This window comes from Gigantopelta aegis, chromosome 11, assembly GCF_016097555.1.
Source record: "Gigantopelta aegis isolate Gae_Host chromosome 11, Gae_host_genome, whole genome shotgun sequence".
NCBI classification, from domain to species: domain Eukaryota; kingdom Metazoa; phylum Mollusca; class Gastropoda; order Neomphalida; family Peltospiridae; genus Gigantopelta; species Gigantopelta aegis.
This window is the reverse complement of record NC_054709.1, coordinates 21,307,061-21,330,119: the sequence shown is the minus strand read 5'-3', so window position 1 is coordinate 21,330,119 and position 23,059 is coordinate 21,307,061. Positions and strand designations below refer to the sequence as shown.

The 23,059-nt window shown below is 38.6% G+C and overlaps 1 protein-coding gene across 1 annotated transcript; it reads left to right on the top strand.

Annotated features, from left to right (window-relative positions):
- Nucleotides 1-7,347: 7,347 nt before the first annotated feature.
- LOC121385655 lies at nt 7,348-22,784 on the top strand. Its single transcript, XM_041516416.1, has 10 exons — nt 7,348-7,419; nt 9,644-9,795; nt 10,604-10,678; nt 11,368-11,463; nt 12,323-12,397; nt 13,086-13,181; nt 14,985-15,095; nt 16,346-16,386; nt 17,825-17,920; nt 19,655-22,784. The coding sequence occupies exons 1-10, from the start codon at nt 7,400-7,402 to the stop codon at nt 20,558-20,560; spliced, it is 1,668 nt and encodes a 555-aa protein (XP_041372350.1). The 5' UTR covers nt 7,348-7,399; the 3' UTR covers nt 20,561-22,784.
- The last annotated feature ends 275 nt before the right edge of the window (nt 22,785-23,059 follow it).

The following is a 23,059-nucleotide window of genomic DNA, read 5'->3' as shown; positions in this document are numbered from 1 at the left end:
TCCTGTTCAAATTCACTCATAACATTAAAATTGCATGTGATATCAATAATTAGTACAAATGACAGAGAAAGTGTATAGTTTCGTCTGTAGTGTTTCTACTAGTTGGGAACACTTAGGGACCGTAGCAAAAGTATAAAAGATAAAAAGATAAAAACTTTATTGCATATACACATTCCACATACGGAACTGGATGCATAAACAAGAAACAAACAAAATGACTAAATAAGGACTAATTATGGGCAATACATGTATAATCGTGAACAAATTTGCATACCGCACCAGCACAGGCTGGATTTTGGTTTTGCATAATATATATAAATTTTTCTTGCATACTCATACTTTTAAATAGGTAATTATGGAAAGTTAAATATGCATATAATTTGACACGTGGACTATTATATTTCTTACATATTATGATATGATGGTATTCATCTTCAACTACATTGCAGTGGTCACATAAACGTTCTTCCACTGGAGTGAAGGGTTTTGTATGGCGCCCAGTCTCTATTTTTAATTTGTGGTCACTGAGACGTAATTTAGTAAAAGCTTTACGGTGTTCTGGATGTATACAGTGTAATAAATATGGTTCTAGTTGAATATTGTGTTTATATAATTTGTACGTTCGCATCTTACTACTGGATCCATCTGTTTTGGCTGGAGCTATAAGGTTTTCTTTTAAAATATTGTGATACTTAGTTTTAATTATATTTATAAGATGAATGGGATAATTGACAGTGCTTCGTTTTTGATTCAACTCACCAATGTAATAATATAATTTGTGAAGCCAACCAATATTTTTCTTTTCAAGGCTTGTGCATTCAGAGAAAGCATGTTGTAAAATAATGTTGTCCGTAGTTTGCATATGGGAGTAAAAATGTAACATTCTTTTTACCACAGACAACAGGAGTGGGTACAAACATAGCTCAGCTCTAGAAGCCCAATTATATGCAGACCCCCCCCCCCCCCCCCCCACAAGAGACTAAAATAAGAGCAACTTTGGCTTCTCATTGGTGGACGTGCCCAAATTGCTATGTGAACCAGTTTGTTCTTGTTGAAAAAGAGAGGGAGAGCTTTGCCCCCTGTTTACATTCAACAAAAACAAAATAAAGAATATCTAGATATAAATTTTGTTTTTAAATGTTCTGGGATTTTTTTAATTCTCTTTAATAAAATGAAAGTTTTGTTAAAACCAACCATGAGTTTAGATTAAATCAGGATCTTAAAGGGACATTCCCGAGTTTGCTACAATTTTTAAGATGTTATCGATTAAGAGAGACTTTTTAACGATTGTAATTACATATCAAATATATTTTTCTGTATACAATATTAGTGACTGTATATTAAACGTGTTTCTGATCGTTCTAATGTTTGTAGTAGGTTAAATTTCAGTTTATTTCCTAAAATATATTTTTTTCGTACGTACGAAACTATTTCAAGATAAAATCCAGTTTGGACTTCTTACAAACATTAAGACGACCAGAAACACATTGAATATACAGACACTGATATTCTAAACAAGAAAATATATTTAATATGTAAGTTTAATCGTAGATATATTTCATTAGTCTGAAACATCTTACAATGCAGCAAACTCAGGAATGTCCCTTTAAAAAGTTTTGATATTAAACAGGGCTCAATGCAGAAGCTTTTTTTTTTCCACTTGCCGCTGGCTAGTAAATGAAATATATTCAGTAGCCAAATTTCTTCATCCACTCGCCACAGATACTGTATTTAACCGGAATAAGCCCGCAAGGGGGGGGGGGGGGGAATATAAAGCAATTCATTAATAGGCAAGTGTGTGCGTGTGTGTGTGTGTGGGGGGGGGGGGGGGGTACTCACGGCCAGGGCCCTCCATTCAAAAGGACCCAGGAAGGAAAGGAAAAACGTGACCATGTTTCATGGCTGGTTGTTATGGTACTTTGCGTTTGCTCGGGGGCGGGACGTAGCCCAGTGGTACAGCGCTCGTTCGATGCGCGGTCGATGTGGGATGGATCCCCGTCGGTGGGCCCATTGGGCTATTTCTCGTTCCAGCCAGTGCACCACGACTGGTATATCAAAGGCCATCGTATATACTACCCTGTCTGTGGGATGGTGCATATAAAAGATCCCTCGCTGCTAATCGAAAAGAGTAGCCCATGAAGTGGCGACAGCGAGTTTCCTCTCTTTATATATATATATCTGTGTGGTCCTCAACTATATGTCTGACGCCATATAACCGTAAATAAAATGAGTTGAGTGCGTCGTTAAATAAAACATTTCCTTCCTTGTCCTTGCTCAGTCTATATAATAACCAGAGGAGTCTTAAAAATGAATGGTGTATAACGAGTTCATACGATCCAAGCCGGATTTTAGGCTACCGAAGTAAAGACAGGACATAAACAACTCTTTTAGAGGGTGAAGTCTTTTTTTTTTTTTTTTAAATGAAGACGAAATGACCCTAGTGGATTCTTTGACCCCCTTCCCCCTTAGACGAAATATGTCTCTTTTGGCTTCAAAATACTTTTGCTACGGTCCCTTAGCTCAGCTAGTTGAGTGCTCGCCTTTGTGTCGCACGATCGAACCACCTATGTGAATCCATTCAACTGACTGGGCTTTTTCTCGTTCCAACCAGGGCCGTGGTATGTGCTTTCCTGTCCGTGGGAAGGTCAAAGGCTGTGGTATGTGCTTTCCTGTCGGGGGGGGGGGGGGGGGTGAATATAAAAGATCCCTTGCTTCATTAGGCAAAATGTAGCAGGTTTCCTCTGATGACTACGTGTCAGAATTACCATATGTTTGACATCCTAAAGCTCCGATGATTAATGAATTACTCAATGTGCTCTAGTGGTGTCATTAAACAAAACAAAAACCTTTAACTTAAGAACTATAACATGCAGCATAAAGCCATTTCAACCAATGGCCATTATTAATAACTGAATTTGAATTCCAGAAATATCATTTCACAGTGCAAATCTGAACAAAACGTTGACTTAAAGGGACATTCCTGAGTTTACTGTATTGTAAGATGTTTCCGACTAATAAAATATTTCTACGATTAAACTTTAATATTAAATATATTTTCTTGATTAGAATATCAGTGTCTGAATATTCAATGTGTTTCTAGTCGTCTTAATATTTGTAAGAAGCCCAAACTGGATTTTGTTTTCAAATTATTTCGTACGTACGAATTTTTTAAAAAATTTTAGGAAATAAAATGAAATTAACCTAGTACAAATATTAAAACGATCATAAACACGTTTAATATACAGCTACTAATATTGTATGCAGAAAAATATATTTGATATTTAATTACAATCGTTGAAAACTCTCTGTTCGTCCATAGCATCTTAAAAATTGCAGCAAACTCAGGGATGTCCCTTTAAAAAGAGTTTTACATATTAGTAATATCTTCATTAAGTGTTATGTATGACCAGTAGGCCTACACTATTTTCCTCATTATCTGGATAGAGCGGGGCGTCGCCCAGTGGTACAGCGCTCGCTTGATGCGGTCGGTTTGGTATCGATCCCCATTGGTGGGCCTATTGGGCTATTGCACTGTGACCAGTATATCAAAGGCCGTGGTATGTGCTATCCTGTCTGTGGAATGGTGCATATAAAAGATCCCTTGCTATTAATGGAAAAATGTAACGAGTTTCCTCTCTAAGACTATATGTCAAAATTACTAAATGTTTGACATCCATGAACCGGTGATTGATAAATCAATGTACTCTAGTGGTGTTGTTAAACAAAACAAAGAGTAATTATCTCGATACTTAAGCCTAGCTAGGAAATAAATAGTGCAGTAAGGGAAACAGTGAGGTACAGTACGCGAACCAACCAAAGTGGCAATATCGGCGGTCGGCTCGGCGGTTTCGGAAAAAAAAAAGTTTCCAAAAAAAATCGCCGATCGGCAATTTTTAAAACTTTTATTTCAACAGTGATTACGTTTGCACTTCACCCAACGCGTGAAACTGTTCATTATTATTATATTGACCATGCTTATACTTTGTTATCAACAGTTTCAAGTCATAAAACTGAAACATAACATTCTTTTGTGAAACCGACACACGATATGTAGAAGAATTCATTATATATGATGGGGATCGTTTTTATGCGAGTGACTGTTTTCTATGTGCCGCAGATTAAAAAATAAAATAATAATAATTAAAAAGCAAAACAAATTGGTTAGGGGTGGGGGTGGGTAGTTGTTTGAGGGACGACTTTGTTCCACATCAGTAACAACTTGCTTTGATTCTGCAATGTGTGTACCTGTCATTTGCTGTGAGCCTGTGACCTCTTTATTTGTCGGTTGTTGTCAACTGCTGATATCATGTTTACGGAAGCCAGTTAGTGCCACTTGAAAGTCTCTTTTTTTTTATCTCGTAATTACGAGATACTATTTAGTAATTACAAAATAACTAACTCGTAGTTACGAGATACTATCTAGTTAGTTATCTCGTAATTACTAGACAGTATCTCGTAATTACGAATTAGTTATCTCGTAATTATGAGTTAGTTATCTTGTAATTACTAGATAGTATGTCGTAATTACTAGATAGCATCTTGACTTTCAAGTGGTACTAACTTGCTTCCGTAATTTTGGGACACCGTCCTAACGAAATCCTGGATCCGCCCCTGGGTTTTATGACCACCAAAGATCTTGAAGGACGATTGGGGTCAGAAGTAAAATTAGAAAGTTGACTCTTTTTTTATCAGTTGCATACGCCGCATCGCAAATTCAAACAATAAAAATGAATAAAAACAAAATAATAACAACTGTATGATCAACAGAATGAAAAATATTGAAAGAAATAATGTTACACAGTGATTAATCGACATTCCTGGAAATTGCCAAATCGACAATAAAACCCCACGCACGTGTACGGGGCAACTGGGTGATGCACTTGCAAACTATGGAATGTTTGATCAACTACCGGTTGTAATGTTTGCCAAATTAATTCACTATTATCATACAACCATTCCCCACAGCTAATTATCCTTACAATTTTGGCAATTGTAAATTCTTATTAGAGTTCCCCTACTTTATTTTAAGAGTATATGTCAAGGTTAGTGTGAAGTTATCTCGTAATTACTAGCCAGTATCTCGTAATTATGAATTAGTTATCTTGTAATTACGAGTTAGTTATCTTGTAATTACTAGATAAAAAAATGACTTTCAAGTGGCACTAACTGGCTTCCGTATAAATGTCCCCACCTATGCTTTAAAAATAAAGAATGATACAGGTACAAATTAAGTTGAAATTGTGTTTTGTTATAACTGGCCATGTGTTAAATCTAGCGAGCTGTCACACACCCTGATTGGGTGGGGGGTTTTTAATATGCAATCTCGCCTCACATTAATTGTCATAATTTCATTTAAACATACAAACACACCTGCAGTTTTAATGAATTGTGTGTGACAGTAACACAGTTGTAATAGATAATAGAAACATGTTTATAATGCGTCCCACGGGGAACGCATTTTTTCATACTATGGAAGTTACTATAAGTTATTTATTTCTGAGCCGCTTGTTTTCTAAATTAACTTTAATTTTCATTTTTACGTCAAACAACACTTAAATTATTTACAAAAACAACAAAACAACATTTTTGTAGGAGGATATGATGGACTATATGTAATATTCCGATCAGAACAGTCCCCTTCCCCACGTGCTATATTATGTTTGTTTTGTTTCTTCAGTGTATTTCTGGGGACGCATGACCCGACCCCTCCCCTAAGAACACCACTAGCCAGTCTAGACTTCCTCTACACAATTTCCTGCACATGCGCCTATTTGACTAAATATTTCGTTTGCTGTAAATTAATTAGGCCTATATACATTGTATTATAAAGTGTACATTTTGCTGTAATAACAGCTAAATATATAATTTAACCTAAAAACATCTACCTATAGTAACAGTACTTGTTTTGTTTACATCAAAATATCTGTGTAAACATATTTATGTTAGTCTTGCATGTCGAGTATTTAAGGTTAAATGTTAAAATGAAGACAGTGTTCTATACATGATTATAAGCGTAAGTGGCAGGCAAAAAAACAAAAAACCTAGTATTCTAAAAATAAACCCCCTCCACAATTTTACCTCCCCCCCCCAAAAAAAAAAAGAAAAAAAAAGAAAAGAAAAAAGAAAACCCCAGTAACAACAACAAATCTGCCACCAAATAAACAATAGCCTACAAAACAAATATGTAAATATGTTTACATCAGTACAAACGCACAACCAAAACTATAACCAGACTAACACGCACATTTGAAGAAGAAAAAAAAGAGTTGTATCTATGTAGCCTACATATACTAATGGCGTATGAAGGTGGCATAGGGGGGTACGCACGCACACACACACACACACACACACACACACACCACACACGATATATTAGTAGCCAGGTGCCAAAAAGTGTGGGGAGGGGCCCACACTTTTATATTTACACTATTATAAAGCAAAATATCTGAAAAGTGGGGGACACATGCCCCCTTACCCCCCACACACCCCCCACCCCACCCCCACCCCCCGCTTCCTACGTCAGTGAATATATATATATATATCGTATATATATATATACTATGGGATGCTTAATAGTTGTGCATAACATTAATAACTGCAGGTAGATAGTCAATTATAACTATTAAATTACACATGAAGTTGTGTCCGTTACACTATGTCCGTCTGGCATTGGGCTCGCCGTTCCGATTTCTTTGCGAGTCAGACAGTAGAAACCTTATCGTTAACTACTGCATAGGTCGTAGTTAATAGTGCAGCTAGCGGTACAGAAAATTGCAGCTAGTCATTTAGTCAAATTAATGTACACTTCCATTCGTACACAGTGATATATACACAAACACATGCATATTACTTGCAAATATCAAAACTTTATTAAGGTGCCGGTTTAACGAGTCAATCATCAATGCGCCATTTTTCTTGGTCCCCTCCCCCACCCCCCACCCCCAAAAAAGAGACGTGTTCGTATTGCTGTTGAGCACAAAACATATTGTACATTTTCTTAGTAATAGTAATAGAAAACTTTAGACAACTACCCTACAATTCAGTAGTAACAATGGGCCTTTGTTGCAAGCGACTGGAGCATGAACGCGCCTGAAATAATTTATTGGCTAATTGGGGCCGCTTAGCGCTATGCAAATCAGGGGCAGATAAGTTTGTTTCTAATAGAGGCTATAGTCGTGGATTAATAAATCAGTGTGCTCTAGTGGTTTCGTTAAACAAACAAAAAACCCAACCTTTTTATACGTTTAATGCATTTTTCAAAATCGTTTTAGAGGTATTTGTGGCAAAAAGATCCGAGAAGTCCCGACTTTGTTTCTAATGTGTGATGACATATTCGGAATGGTGACGTAAAGTCATTGTACTGTTACATCACCAGGGTAACATATTGCAATTGTTGAACATGACCGCAGCCATGTACAGGTACAGAAGGTCGTAATTTATTAAATATAATAATATATAACAACTATTATTATTAATCATTATTATTAAATCTATTGTTGCATGTATTAGTGATGTATAACTACAAATTAATCAATGTCAGATATATAATATTAACTAAGTGAAACCTAAAAGCGAGCGCAAGAGACAAATTAAATACGTTGTATAAATACGTGTGTATGTGTGTGGCGAGGGGATAAACGTGTGCGTGTGTGTTAGTGTGTGTGTATGTGTGTGTGTGTGTTTGTGTGTGTTTTCTCTCTTTGTGGGACTCTCTCTCTCTCTCTCTCTCTCTCTCTCTCTCTCTCTCCTCTCTCTCTCTCTCTCTCTCTCTCTCTCTCTGTGTGTGTGTGTGTGTGTGTGTTGTGCGTGCATGTGCGTGTCTCCGTGTGTGTGTTGTATGGGAGATTAGACGGAATGAGTTATGCGCCTACCCCTCTTGAAAAGTATTACGTAAAAAAAAAAAAATAATAATAATAATAAAATAAATAAATAAATAAAAAATGACAGACAACAATTACAGGCTTTTTTTTCCAAGGTGACATCATTATAATTTAGTATGTGAAATCTGTCATTATGATATATATTTTCAAGATTTATGTCTGGACAAAATGTGGGGAAAATATAACGGTAATTAAAGGTAGGTGAGTGATTTATCGTAGTTGTTAACAATGAGGTTTGGACTTTTAGAGTGTTACGTAATTGAACGGCGGGATGGAAGGATGTGACGTATATAACACGTCATGAGATTATGATATAAAGCAATCGTAATGACGTCACATTAATGACGCCACATACTTGAGAAGCTTCCACCCCTCTTGAAGAATATTCCATAATAAGTAAACTGTTAGAATCCATGTTTTTTGTCCTAGGAGATCTCGGCGAAATCGATATACATGCAGGGGCGTAGGCTAGAGGGGTTCGGGGGGTTCTGACAAACCCCCTACCAACCCCCCCCCCCACCCCGCTGAAGCAAATGGTCCGCTCAGAGAACTAAAACATACAGGTGTATACATATGGAATTTCTGGTGGTGCAAAAACAAAATAAAAAAAGGTCCACTTGGTTCACATTCGACCCCCACCCCACACCACCCCCCGGTCCAGATCACGCTACGCCCCTGAGATGACATGGTTACAATCTGGTATGTGGAATAAGTGTCGTTGTAATGTTTTTTTCCCATGATTTTTGACTTCGCAAATGGTAATTAAAAGTAGGAGAGTAATTTATCGTAATTGTTGACAACGTGGTTCGGATTTTAAACCATTACGTAATCGTTGAACGGCGCCATATATAATGTATATATTATTATTAGTATTGTGTAATGGCCACACCTATAGTCCGTCCCACCAATCTACGAAAATGTTGAGGTTTTTTGGGTTTTTTAAAAATAATTTCAGTTTGGTTTCACACAAGAATAAAACAATGCTCCCCCCCCCCCCCCCAAAAAAAAAAACAAAAAAAAAAAACACTTACTTTTCTTCTTACGTGAAACCACACTCAAATTATTTACAAACAAAGAGGATATGACGGACTAAACATCGTTCCTGTATTGTTAGTGCTGTTTTTGATAAACGTTTTAGTAATTGACAAAGTAACAATACAGCAATTATTAATCTTACTTACAGTAAAGTTTGTTTTATTTAACGACGCCGCTAGAGCACATTGATTTTTTATCTTATCATCGGCTATTGGACGTCAAACATATGGTCATTCTGACACTGTTTTTAGAGGAAACCCGCTGTCGCCACATAGGCTACTCTTTTTACGACAGGCAGCAAGGGATCTTTTATTTGCGCTTCCCACAGGCAGGATAGCACAAACCATGGCCTTTGTTGAACCAGTTATGGATCACTGGTCGGTGCAAGTGGTTTACACCTACCCATTGAGCCTTGCGGAGCACTCACTCAGGGTTTGGAGTCGGTATCTGGATTAAAAATCCCATGCCTCGACTGGGATCCGAACCCAGTACCTACCAGCCTGTAGACCGATGGCCTGCCACGACGCCACCGAGGCCGGTCTTACTTACAGATATACTTCGCTAGTTTTCTGGCGCATGGTATTTTATTATTTCAAAAAATCCCTACTACTACTAAGACTATATTATGTCAGAATAACCAACTGTTTGACATCCAATAGCCGAAGATTAATAAATCAATATGCTCTAGTGATCAGTCGTTAAACAAAACTGTTTGTTTTTTTCCTCAGCGTTTTACTGTTAGTTACAGTGTTAGTTCTACAACCTATAGCCGGGCTTAGTGAAGAGAAGCCCGTGGATTCTGTGTTGGAGCCCCCAGAACTCCCGGAGCAGTGGCGAGAGTTTGATAACGAGCACGCAGATCTCGACTATGGTTCCACAGGTGAGTTTTCACAACTTCACAACTTATTGATGTTCCAATTATCGATTATAATGGAACATTGATTGGTTTGGCTTTACCGATGCGATAATCGATTAAAAAAAGCCTTAATCGATTGTATGGGAAAATGTTAACTGTAATTGTACCTACAGTTTAGATGATGGAACTGACGTAAATATCTTCTGTTTGGTGTTTGTTTTCATGTGTCACACTATCTCCTTTGGGAAAGGTAAAAAGACAGCTTGGAGCTGCGACCCTGATGTGACTTGACCCTCACGCTACATGTTGTTTCCCCTACCCCAAATATTGTACAAGAATTTAACTTCGACTTGTTATGTTTTTCATATGGTGTAATATACACCAAACAGCTACTCGTTAGAAACATCTATCACATTAATTTATTAATTACAGACATAGGGCTATTAAAAAACACCACGAGAATTTGCCATCCCAAACAGGCACGGCGGAGCAATGGGGCTGGGAGGGGGGAGAACTCTAGCCCCCTAAATAATTCTGAATAAAAATATTACTGGTGGTAAATCTTCAGACAGAGATCAATTAACGTGTACAATGCAGTAACTTGCATTTCAGGACATCTATTTTTCTAACTTTTACGGAAGAGCATACCCCGAACCCCCTAGAAACTTTGCTTTGAGCCCTCGATCTCCTTCAGAGCCCCCACCCCCAATATGTACTTGTTTCCGTCGTACCTGCCAAGTGATACCAATTACTGCTTTGCCGCATGAGCTATTACCGTTTTTCAAAACCTGTTAAATGTAATAAATGTTAATCTCTTGTTGTGTTCTCACAGATATGAAGCCTGATTCCAAGAAGAAAAAGTATCCCGTAAAACCACCCGCTATGTCTCAAGAAGTCAACACAGATGGTATGTGTCATTTCCATTTGCGCCGATGTTTGTCTATGGTTGTCAGTAACAATGATATTTCCAGGCCGGAATTTAGGATTAAGATTAGGGTTGGGGTTAGCTTTTATTATATGTTATGATACATTTTCAAATTTGTTGACTTAAGTATATCGTTATATTTACAAAACGCCCCCAAAATATGCAGTTTGGTCTAAACAAACAAAGAAAAGAAGTTTGTTTTTAAGTTATGTCGCTATGTGGATGACATTTCCTTGTTTTAGTCGTGGTAGTGTAGTCATTACAAAATATAATTTGCCAAGTCACGACAGTGGCATTATTGGCATTAGTTTGATTCCCTATTGGGCCTATTAGGCTAATTTCTCATTCCAGCCAGTGAAAAACTGGTAAAACCAAACACTGTGGTATGCGCTATCCTGTCTTTGGAGTGATGCATATAAAAGCTCCCTTTCTACTAGTGTATTTTTTTAGCGGGGTTTCTCTCTAAGACTATGTCAAAGTTACAAAATGTATGACATCCAACAGCCGATGATTAATAAATTAATGTATTCAAGTGGTGTCATTAAACACAACAAGGAAGGAAGGAAATGTTTTATTTAAACAAAACAAAGTTTAACTTTTAACTTTTGTACGTGTATGTTTGTGATATTAGTTTGATGGGTCACTGCATGTTGAGGCTTTGTCTGTTACAGAGGCTGTTATCGACAGGCAGTTGACAAGGAATGAAGGGATGCTCATGGACCTGCGTGGCCGCCCAGTGCAAGCCAGTAGCCACCAGATTCATCCAGGTGAGTGTGCACCTACCAGCATACCAAACAACACCTGACCCACTCACGTCCAAGTGAACCTCACTTAGTGCTAGGCGCAGACTGTCAACTGTCACGACGAAGTGGTCAACTCGATGTATGCATTCTAATTTCCGCCAGCTCCCGACTTACGATTGGTGCGCTCATATTAAAAACCAATGGCTTATACAACGAGAATTGAGTTGTACGAGCACTCAGACTATCAACTAGAAAGCCGTAGAAGTCGTGTGAGCAGAAAGTTAGCCAACTTTGTCATGGCAGTTGGCAGTCTGAGCATAGCTTTAAATAGAAAATTAGCTATATGACAGGCTTGTGGTCGTAAATATTGTTTAATCCAGACAGTTAATTTCTGTAATTTGATTTGATATAATATCAGTATTAAATAATGAGCTCGCTTAAGTCCCAGACACACTGGGCCTGCGACCAACTTACGACCTAGCTGCGACCGAATAATTTTGGAATTGTGGGTAAATCGTAAAAAGAGCACTCGACTGGTCGCAGAGGTCGTGGGTGATCGCAAGAGAAAAATCAGTCGCAGCAAGGTTGATGGTCATGTTCAAAACTTCTGACCTGCGATTTCAAATCGTACGAGGTCGCTGACAGGTCTTACATGGTCATACTACCAGTCGTGCACTGATGCACCACCAGCCGTGCATGATTAGTCATGCTACTGGTCATGAAACCTAACGATTGGTGATGCCACTTGTCCTACGACCGCACGATCGGTAGTGCGACCAATCACCTGTCCCGACTGGTTGCACGACCTTACGATTCGTCAAGTCTTCAGCTCTCCGACATCAGATTCCGTAATAAATGTTAATCTCTTGTTATGTTCTCACAGATATGAAGCCTGATTCCAAGAAGAAAAAGTATCCTGTTAAACCACCCGCTATGTCTCAAGAAGTCAACAAAGATGGTATGTATCATTTCCATTTGCGCCGATGTTTGTCTATGGTTGTCAATAACAATGGTATTTCCAGGCCGGAATTTAGGATTAAGGTTAGGGTTGGGGTTAGCTTTTTTATTATATGTTATGATACATTTTCAAATTTGTTGACTTAAGTATATCGTTATATTTACAAAACGCCCCCAAAATATGCAGTTTGGTCTAAACAAAGAAAAGAAGTTTGTTTTTAAGTTATGTCGCTATGTGGATGACAGTTCCTTGTTTTAGTCGTGCTAGTGTAGTCATTACAAAATATAATTTGCCAAGTCACGACAGTGGCTTTATTGGCTTTAGTTTGATTCCCTATTGGGTCTATTAGGCTAATTCTCATTCCAGCCAGTGAAAAACTGGTAAAACCAAACACTGTGGTATGCGCTATCCTGTCTTTGAAGTGATGCATATAAAAGCTCCCTTTCTACTGATGACTTTTTTTTAGCGGGTTTTCTCTCTAAGACTATGTCAAAGTTACGAAATGTATGACATCCAATAGCCGATGATTAATAAATTAATGTATTCTAGTGGTGTCATTAAACAAAACAAGGAAGGAAGGAAATGTTTTATTTAAACAAAACAAAGTTTAACTTTTACCTTTTGTACGTGTATGTTTGTGATATTAGTTTGATGGGTCACTGCATGTTGAGGGTGTTGTGTGTTACAGAGGCTGTTATCGACAGGCAGTTGACAAGAATTGAAAGGATGCTCATGGACCTGCGTGGCCGCCCAGAGCAAGCCAGTAGCCACCAGATTGATCCAGGTGAGTGTGCATCTACCAGCATACCAAACAACACCTGACCCACTCACGTCCAAGTGAACCTCACTTAGCGTTAGGTTCAGACTGTCAACTGTCACGACGAAGTAGCCAACTCGATGTTTGCGTTGTAATTTCCCCAACTCCCGACTTACGATTGGTGCGCTCATATTAAAAACTAATGGGTTATACAACGAGAATTGAGTTGTAAGAGCGCTCAGACTATCAACTAGAAAGCCGTAGAAGTCGTGCGAGCAGAAAATATTAAATAATGAGCACTCTTAGGTCCCACTCACACCGGGCCTGCGACCAACTTACGACCTAGAGCGAAAAATTTTGTGGCGGAAATCGTAGAAAGAGCACTCGACTGGTCATCGTGGGTGATCAAGAAAAAATTAGTCTCGATCCAAAACTCTGACCTGCGATTCGAGGTCGTATGAGGTCGCTGACAGGACAACTCGATGTTTGCGTTGTAATTTCACCAACTACTGACTTACGATTGGTGTGCTTATATTAAACACTAATGGGTTATACAACGAGAACAGAGTTGTAAGAGTACTCAGACTATCAACTAGAAAGCCGTAGAAGTCGTGCGAGCTGAAAGTTATCCAACTTTGTCATGGCAGTTGGCAGTCTGAGAATAGTTTTAAATAGAAAATTAGCTATATGACAGGCTTGTTGTCGTAAATATTGTTTAATCCAGACAGCTAATTTCTGTAATTTGATTTGATATTATACCAGTATTAAATAATGAGCACTCTTAAGTCCCAGTCACACCGGGCCTGAGTGATGTGAGGTCGTGGGTGATCACAAGAGAAAAATCAGTCGCAGTAAGGTCGATGGTCATGTTCAAAACTTCTGACCTGCGATTCCAAATCGTACGAGGTCGCTGACAGGTCTTACATGGTCATACCACCAGTCGCGCATTAGTCATGCTACTGGTCGTGACACCTAACGATTGGTGGTGCCACCTGTCGTACGACCTCACGATCGGTAGTGCGACCAATCACCTGTCCCAACTGGTTGCACGACCTTACGATTGGTCAGTCTTCAGATCATCAGATTCCGGCTAGACACTCTTCCCACGGCCCTTTCCCTTCTTGGGAAGCATAGCGAATTATAGTTCGACGAAGTGTACTCCTTTAGAGCTAGGTGACTACTGATGCTGACGCACGATCGCGAACCTTGATATCTGATCGAGGGACCCATCTCACGATTGGCTGCGATCGATCGTGCAAGCTGTCGCAGGTCGCCACGCTTTTGTCGTACAATCGGTCGCTGATGGCCACTACTAGACGCACGATTACCTACAATTAGACGATACCTAAAAACATTCTGTCGAGCACGGAAGTTGCAGAGGGGGTGAAGGTGCTCATTTCAGAGATAACGGGTAGCGTCTATGTCTACCCGTCTATAACTACCGAAGTTCAGCACAAAATTCGAGTACTTTCTGTTTTTTACAGGTACCCCATACATGTTTCAAGAACAAGGCTACTTGACACAATGGTACTAGATGGAATAAAATTGCATACATTTATGCCCAGTAAACGTATAAACTTTAAAGTTTGGTTTGTTTAACGACACCACTAGAGCACATCGATTTATTAATCATCGGCTATTGAATGCCAAACATTTGGTAATTCTAACATACAGTCTTAGAGAGGAAATCTGCTATGTGTTTTCCATTAGTAGCAAAGGATATTTTATATGCATCATGCTACAGACAGGATAGCATATACCACAGTCTATGGTGACAGTAGGTCAAGGAGAACACTACATTAACGATACTGGCTTGGTTGTTTGTTACAGAAGCTGGCGTTAACGTGCAGATGACCAAAAACGAAGAACTTTTTATGGAAATGGCGGCTCCACGACCCAGGGTGAACCGGATAGGTGCACAACCCAGGGTGAATCGGATAGGTGAGTGTGCGACAATCTGACACCATCCAAATAAGTGACATATTAGCGACATACCTGTACATTGGCGTAGGAAGAGGGGGATGGGGGAGGGGGGGGGGCAAGGGGCATGTACTCCCTACTTCTTTTGATCCAGTAGCAACAGAGATGGTCTATATATATTTGTATGTGTGTGTATGCCCCCCCCCCCCTCCACACACACACACGTTTTGGCACCTCCCTACGCCACTGCGTGTAAGACTTAGAGAATAACTAACGAGCTACGAGGAATTATGAATTATCTGTCCCGAGTGAATGAATGTTGTAAACCCGAGCCTTTGGCGGGGGTTTTACAACATTCATTCACGAGGGACAGATAATTCTTAACTCCTCGTAGCGAGTTGGTTATTCTCTTTATTACCCATTGTCAATTTTAACTGATTTTTAATGTAAAAATTCCTCTGCAGTCTACAACAAAGCCATCAGCCATTACGTCATATAATCTTACGCACATTACATGACGTAATGTAAGTGACGTCATAGCATAACGGCATTCTTTTAACAGCCAAATGTTTACAGTACAAAATAATACGACTGTATTTGCATTTGAAAATAATTATTTTTATATATTACTAAAGCCGCTGCTTATGAAAATATACCATTTCATGTTTACGAAACAAGCGAGTCCATTTGGTTTTGTAAATCTTTGTATATTGTATAACGTATGTGTAATCTGACTCATGAATGGAAACATTATATGAATGAAAGTGAAGTTCCGGCCATGACAAGCAACCAACCAAACATCGTGATTTTTAAGCCAGCCAATCAGTGGCTGTAGAAGCAATCTGCACACTGTGCAGAGATCGAAAAAATATTACCCCGTATATTTGAGCCCATATGGGTAATAAAGGTTGAGCTGAAATAGTATTCTTGACCAGTTTTAACGTTATGCAGCTTACAGACAACTTAAATTCATTAGAAAATTACAGTAATGTGCATGGTAGTTAACTTTTGACAAGATTGGTATACCGTACACTTATTATGTTCTTTGTTGTGTTCATGTGTTTATATGTCAAACGATCACTCGCTCGCTCTCTTTCTCGCTTTGTCTCTCTCTGTCTGTCTCTCTCTCTCTCTCTCTCTCTCTCTCTCTCTCTCTCTCTCTCTCTCTCTCTCTCTCTCTCTCTCTTGCAAATGTTGTTGTACTAAATTTAACTTTGTCTCTGTTATTCTTGATTCTACATTTTAATGTTACACATTTAATATTATTTTAGCTACTACAACTACTACTACAAAGAGACCAGACACCACTGAGGTAGGTTGATCTACATAACTTACAGCTGTTCGATGTTTAGGTATTGATGAGTAATCATATGATAGGTAGGTTGATCTACATAACTTACAGCTGTTCAGTGTTTAGGTATTGACGAGTAATGATAGGTAGGTTGATCTACATAACTTACAGCTGTTCAGTGAACAGGTATTGAAGAGTAATAATAGGTTGATCTACATAACTTACAGCTGTTCGGTGTTTAGGTACTGATAAGTAATCATATGATAGGTAGGTTGATCTACATAACTTACAGCTGTTCGGTGAACAGGTATTGACGAGTAATGATAGGTAGGTTGATCTACATAACTTACAGCTGTTCAGTGAACAGGTATTGGCGAGTAATGATAGGTAGGTTGATCTACATAACTTACAGCTGTTCAGTGAACAGGTATTGAAGAGTAATAATAGGTTGATCTACATAACTTACAGCTGTTCGGTGTTTAGGTACTGATAAGTAATCATATGATAGGTAGGTTGATCTACATAACTTACAGCTGTTCGGTGAACAGGTATTGACGAGTAACGATAGGTAGGTTGATCTACATAACTTACAGTTGTTCAGTGTTTAGGTATTGATGAGTAATCATATGATAGGCAGGTTGATCTACATAACTTACAGTTGTTCAGTGTTTAGGTATTGACGAATAATGATAGGTAGGTTTATCTACATAACTTACAGCTGCTTGGTGAACAGGTATTGAAGAGTAATGATAGGTTGATCTACATAACTTACAGTGTTTAGGTATTGATGAGTAATGATAGGTTGATCTACATAACTTACAGCTGTTCAGTGTTTAGGTATTGATGAGTAATCATATTATAGGTAGGTTGATCTACGTAACTTACAGCTGTTCAGTGTTTAGGTATTGACGAGTAATAATAGGTAGGTTGATCTGCATAACTTAAATGCTGTTCGATGAACAGGTATTGAAGAGTAATCATATGATAGGTAAGTTGTCAACATAATTTACAGCCGCTACATTTTTCCATTAGTAACAAGGGATATTTTATATGCACCATTCCACAGCCAGAATAGCACATACCACGGCCTTTGATATACCAGTCGTAGTGCACTGGCTGGAACGAGAAATAACCCAATGGGCCACCGACGAGGATCGATTCCAGCGCTTTACCACTGGGCTGCGTCCCGCCTGACCCCTCTAAACGAGCGATGTTTCTGAACGTGTCCCTAGATCCTATAGTACAGACGAAACACAACAAACCTACATTTGGAATACGCGTATGCGTACTAACAGGAACCTGTTTCAGAAAAACATATTCCAGTGCCAGTTTTTGTCTGGCTGCAATATTTTATTACGCCTTCTTTCCGTGATCACTAGAACATTACTGATTTTCGGCTAGGTTCGATCCTGACAAACATAGTAAACTGCACTAATAGTAAATATTGTCTTCTTTCCAGCATATATTCAAACTACACATGAAAACGCAGGTCATCCTATTGATTTTTGTCTCAGTTTCTGCCATCCTGATCCTGCTAGGATCAATTATTTTCAAGGTAAGGGCGGCTCAAGACTATTTTTTCCACGTATGATTAAATGAGTTTGTAGTTGAAATGTTTACGAATCGTTTCAAAAATTTACTGGATATATCTAGGATACTGTAGAAGATTTTTGAAAATTTCAAGCTGGGTAACCCATAACATCCAGAGTTACAGTTCATTGTATGTGACAGGGGTGCAAGGTTTTACACTTTAGTTAGCCTGATGGACAAATTATTACTGTAATATAATTATGCAAATGCAGTACCAAAAAAAGGGGGACTGAAATTGATTCCTGCACAACTTTTCAAGTATGGCAGAACATAAAATAATGTGATGTGTCAAAATAAACATCACTTCTCAATATCAAATCTGCTCAGCTTAACACCATTTAAAGAAGTTCTTTCTAGGATCAACATTCCCTCTATATTAATTAGAGAAGAGTCAGTTAACAAAAAAAATAAAATAATAATATTAAAAAAACAAATAAAACAAAATAAAAAAACACAAACACAAACCAGAATTTACATGGAATTTTATTTTATTTTTATTTAATTTAAGAAATACTTTTTAAAGTCAGTAAAGTATACAATCGTGTATAATAATTCTCAATTATTTTAACAATGATCTGTTTTTAACAATGATGTTTAATCTCTGCCTTAAGATTTACTACCAATAATAGGTCTGCTCCGTCGTGCCTGAGGGGCGGGACGTAGCCCAGTGGTAAAGCGCTCGCTTGATGCGCGGTCGGTCTGGGATCGATCCCCGTCGGTGGGCCCATTGGGCTATTTCTCTCAAAGGCCGTGGTATGTACTACCCTGTCTGTGGGATGGTGTATATAAAAGATCCCTTGCTGCTAATCGAAAAGAGTAGCCCATGAAGTGGCGACAGCGGGTTTCCTCTCTCCATATCTGTGTGGTCCTTAACCATATGTCTGATGCCATATAACCGTAAATAAAATGTGTTGAGTGTGTCGTTAAATAAAACATTTCTTTCTTTCTTTCCGTTGTGCCTGCACAGATAAGAAAGTTGTTGGACATCCATGACAATACATACACGCATACATACTGTCGAACCTGTAAGCTATTTCAAATTTAAATATACTTAATTTTGATATTTATACATTGCACAGCTCAAATTTAAATTTGGAACTTTTTATTGGTGTTGATCATCAATTAATTCATTTACCATTATTTGACACCCAATACCTGACGTATTCCTTTGTGCTAAGGTGTCGTTCAACATTGATTGATTGATTGATTCATATTGTTGTGCTCATCTGAATAGACTCAAGTAGTTTTACGTGCACAGAGCAAGATGTCATAGCGCACGCCTGTCTTGGGCGTAGGTTGTGACCACTGCCAGCTCCTTTTCCGAGACCGGATAACAAACATATAAACGCCACCGACGATATGTTTATAGGAACAAGAGGAACAATTGGTTAACATTAATTAGAGACCTCTCTGTAAAAAATAAATAAATAAGGGGAGTGATTAATTATTCCCCAAACTTAGATACTTGGGAGCCATATTACCATATTGATTTTATTATTTTTAAACAAGAGTGAAAAAAAAAAGAGAAAAAAAAGTAATATGCTAAGGAAAGCGAAAAATCACTCCCCTTGAACCATTCTTAAGAGGAGTGATGTGGGAGGTGGGGGGGGGGGGGGCGAGAGTGATTGCTCTCCTTAATTAGCAAGGTCTGTTATTGTTACTTTTTATTGGTTGGTACATTATCATTTTTGTTTTTCAGTGTTTCCTAGAAAAGAGGTGGAACAAAGAGGAATGTCACCCTGACCCTGACCCTGTCCCTGACCCTGACCCTGTCCCTGACCCTGAACCTGAAAGGCCACGACGGAGATCGGTAACATTTAGTGAATACCTTCCAACTAGAAGGTCAGTTATGGAGTCCGAGGGAAGATACAATGAGGGTAATGACATTGACACTGAATCAGAAGATTCACTGGCTAGATATTATGTACGAGGGGATGGTGATCATCTTATCGAACAAGTGGAGACAGAGTCGGAGAGTTCCCAAGAAGAGGTTGAAGAGGTTGAATCTAGTGACAAGACTGAATCCAAAGAAAACGTATCACAAAATTTTAAAGAAGAATCTGCAACTGTACTGCAAAATAGGCAACAGTATAAACACAGCCAAAAAGCCAAACAACAGACACTACACGTTTCTATGAAACAACCCAATATTGGACTGCCAGATAAGCAACAGTATAGTTGCCCACAAGAACCTAACATTGCACTGCCAAATAAGCAACAGAATAGTTGCCCACAAGGACCTAATATTGGACTGCAATATAAGCAGCTATATAATTACAAGCAAGAGCCCAATATTACACTATACGCTTGCAGCCAAGAATCTGATAGAAGTAGCCAAGATAAGGTGTTATACAATAATAGACAAAAAGCCAATATTAGACTGAAAAATGCATATGCATGTAAGACCTTGCAAAGGAACTACAAAGAGCCCTACATTGCGATCAATGGCAAGATATACAGGTGCTGGGAGGAAGTTGACATCGAGCCACAAGAGAGGAAATTGTGTCGTTATGAAGAGATAAATGAAATTGCACCCAAATCTAAAGGCCGAAAATCTTTAAAGAAATTTAAATCATGCTTCATGAAACCTTGTGTGCTGGACTAAAGTGTAGACAGCAGACGTGTGTGCAGGGGGAGCATTTTGGGGATCCAACCCCATCCCTGCTCAAGCAATTGTTTTTAATACATTTTCCAGGGGAGCATGTTTCAGCCCCCTCCCCCTATTAGCTCGCCAGTCTACACGTCCCTGCTAAGATTCCTGCAGACGCGCTTGAACCGGATCAGCCTAGTGTCAGCAGACCATAATTTGATAGCAAATGGCAAACATTTTACAAGAACTGCTTCCAGTGGCATAAATAGGACTATATCGCAGGGAGTTTAATTCCCTCTGAAAAGTGACACTACCTCTCACACATTTTGTGTAAAGAAATTTTAACGGTTTCTGTTCACTACGTGTTAACAACATGTCCGTAAGACACTACCTCTCACACGTTTCGCATAGAGAAACCTTCATGTTTTTGTGTTCACTATGTGTTCACAACACGTTCGTGAAACACCACCTCTTGCGCGGTTCGCGTAGAGAAATCTTAAATGTTTTTGTGCTCACTACCTGTTCACAACACGTCAGTGAGGCACTACCTCTCACGCGTAGAGAAATCTTAAAAGTTTTACTGTTCATATACGTATTCACAACACATCGAGACACTACCTCTCACACGTTTCGCATAGAGAAATCTTAAAAAAAAAAAAAAAATGTTACATACATGTTCACAACACGTCCGCGAGACACTACGTCTCCGACATTTCGTGCAGAGAAACCTTCAACGTGTTTGTGTTCACTGTGTGTTTTTTGTTGTTGTTCACAACACGTCCGTGAGAAACTACTTTTCACGTAGAGAAATCTTAAAAGTTTTTGTACTCATGTGTTCACAGCACATCGAGACACTACCTCACACCTTTTGCGTAGAGAAATCTTAAAAGGTTTTGTGTTCACAACACGTCTGCGAGACACTACCTTTCACACGTTTAGCGTAGAGAAATCTTCAAAATTTTTATGTTCACTGTGTTCACAACTTCTCTGCTAGACGCTATCTCTCACATGTTTCGCGTAAAGAAATCTTTAAAAAAAATTTGTGTTCATTACATGTTCACAACACATCCGTGAGACACTACCTCTTACACGTTTTGCATTGAGAAATCTTCAACTTTTTTGTGTTCACAACACCTCCACAAGACACTACCTGTCACATGTTTCACATAGAGAAAATTTAAAAAGCAAACATTTTTTTACTTTGTGTTCACAACACATCTGTGAGACACTACGACTCACCCGTTTCGCATAGAGAATTCATAAATATTTTTGTGTTCACTACATGTTCACAACACGTCCACGAGACACTACCTCTCCCACATTTCGTGTAGAGAAACCTTCAACGTTTGTTTTTGTTCATTACGTGTTCACAACATTTCTGCGAGACACTACCTTTGACACATTTCGCTTAGAGAAATCTGACATTTTTAAAAAAATGTGTTAGTTCACTACCTGTTCACAACACGTGGAGACACTACCTCTCACACGTTTAGCATAGAGAAATGTTAAATGTTTTTGTGTTCACTATCTGTTCACAACACATCTGCGAGACACTACCTCTCACCCGTTTCGCGAGAGAAATCTTAAATGTTTTTGTGTTAACAAACACGTCCGCGAAACACTACCTCTCACAGGTTTCGCACAGATAAACCTTCAACATTTTTGTGTTCACTATATGTTCACAACATGTCCACGAGACACTACCACTGCATGTACCTCTCACACATCTTGTATAGAGAAATCTTCAACGCTTTTTTTTTTATTATACGTTAACACATCCGCGAAACACTACCCCTCACACGTTTCGCGTAGAGAAATCTTTTTGGGGGGTTCACTTCTTGTTCACAACACGACTGGGAGATACCACCTTTCACACATTTGCAAAAGAGAAATCTTCAAATTGTTTTTTAATTATTTTTTTTTCGTTCACTTCGTGTTCACAACACGTCTGCGAGACACTACATGTACATTTCACACATTTCACACAGAGAAATCTTCAACATTTTTTTTTTTTTTATTTCACTACCTGTTCACCACACGTCTGCGAGACACTACATGTACCTTTCACACATTTCACACAGAGAAATCTTCAAAAATTTAGTTTTTGTTAATTCACTACCTGTTCACAACACGTCGAGACACTACCTCTCACACGTTTAGCATACTGAAATGTTAAATGTTTTTGTGTTTCCCAGCAAACAAAATAAAATGTCAATAAAAACATTATATAAATGTTTTAGCAAATGTTATAGTTATGTTTTCGATTATGTTTTCATGATACAAAAATGTAGGGTTTAAAAGTGTTTCAAAAATGTTTATTAACATTATAATGATCATCAGCTGCAATCACTTCAAATCTGCATCGGTCTACAGGCTGGTAGGTACTGGGTTCAGATCCCAGTCGAGGCATGGGATTTTTAATCCATATACCGACCCCAAACCCTGAGTGAGCGCTCCGCAAGGCTCAATGGGTAGGTTTAAACCACTTGCACCAACCAGTTTCCATGACTGGTT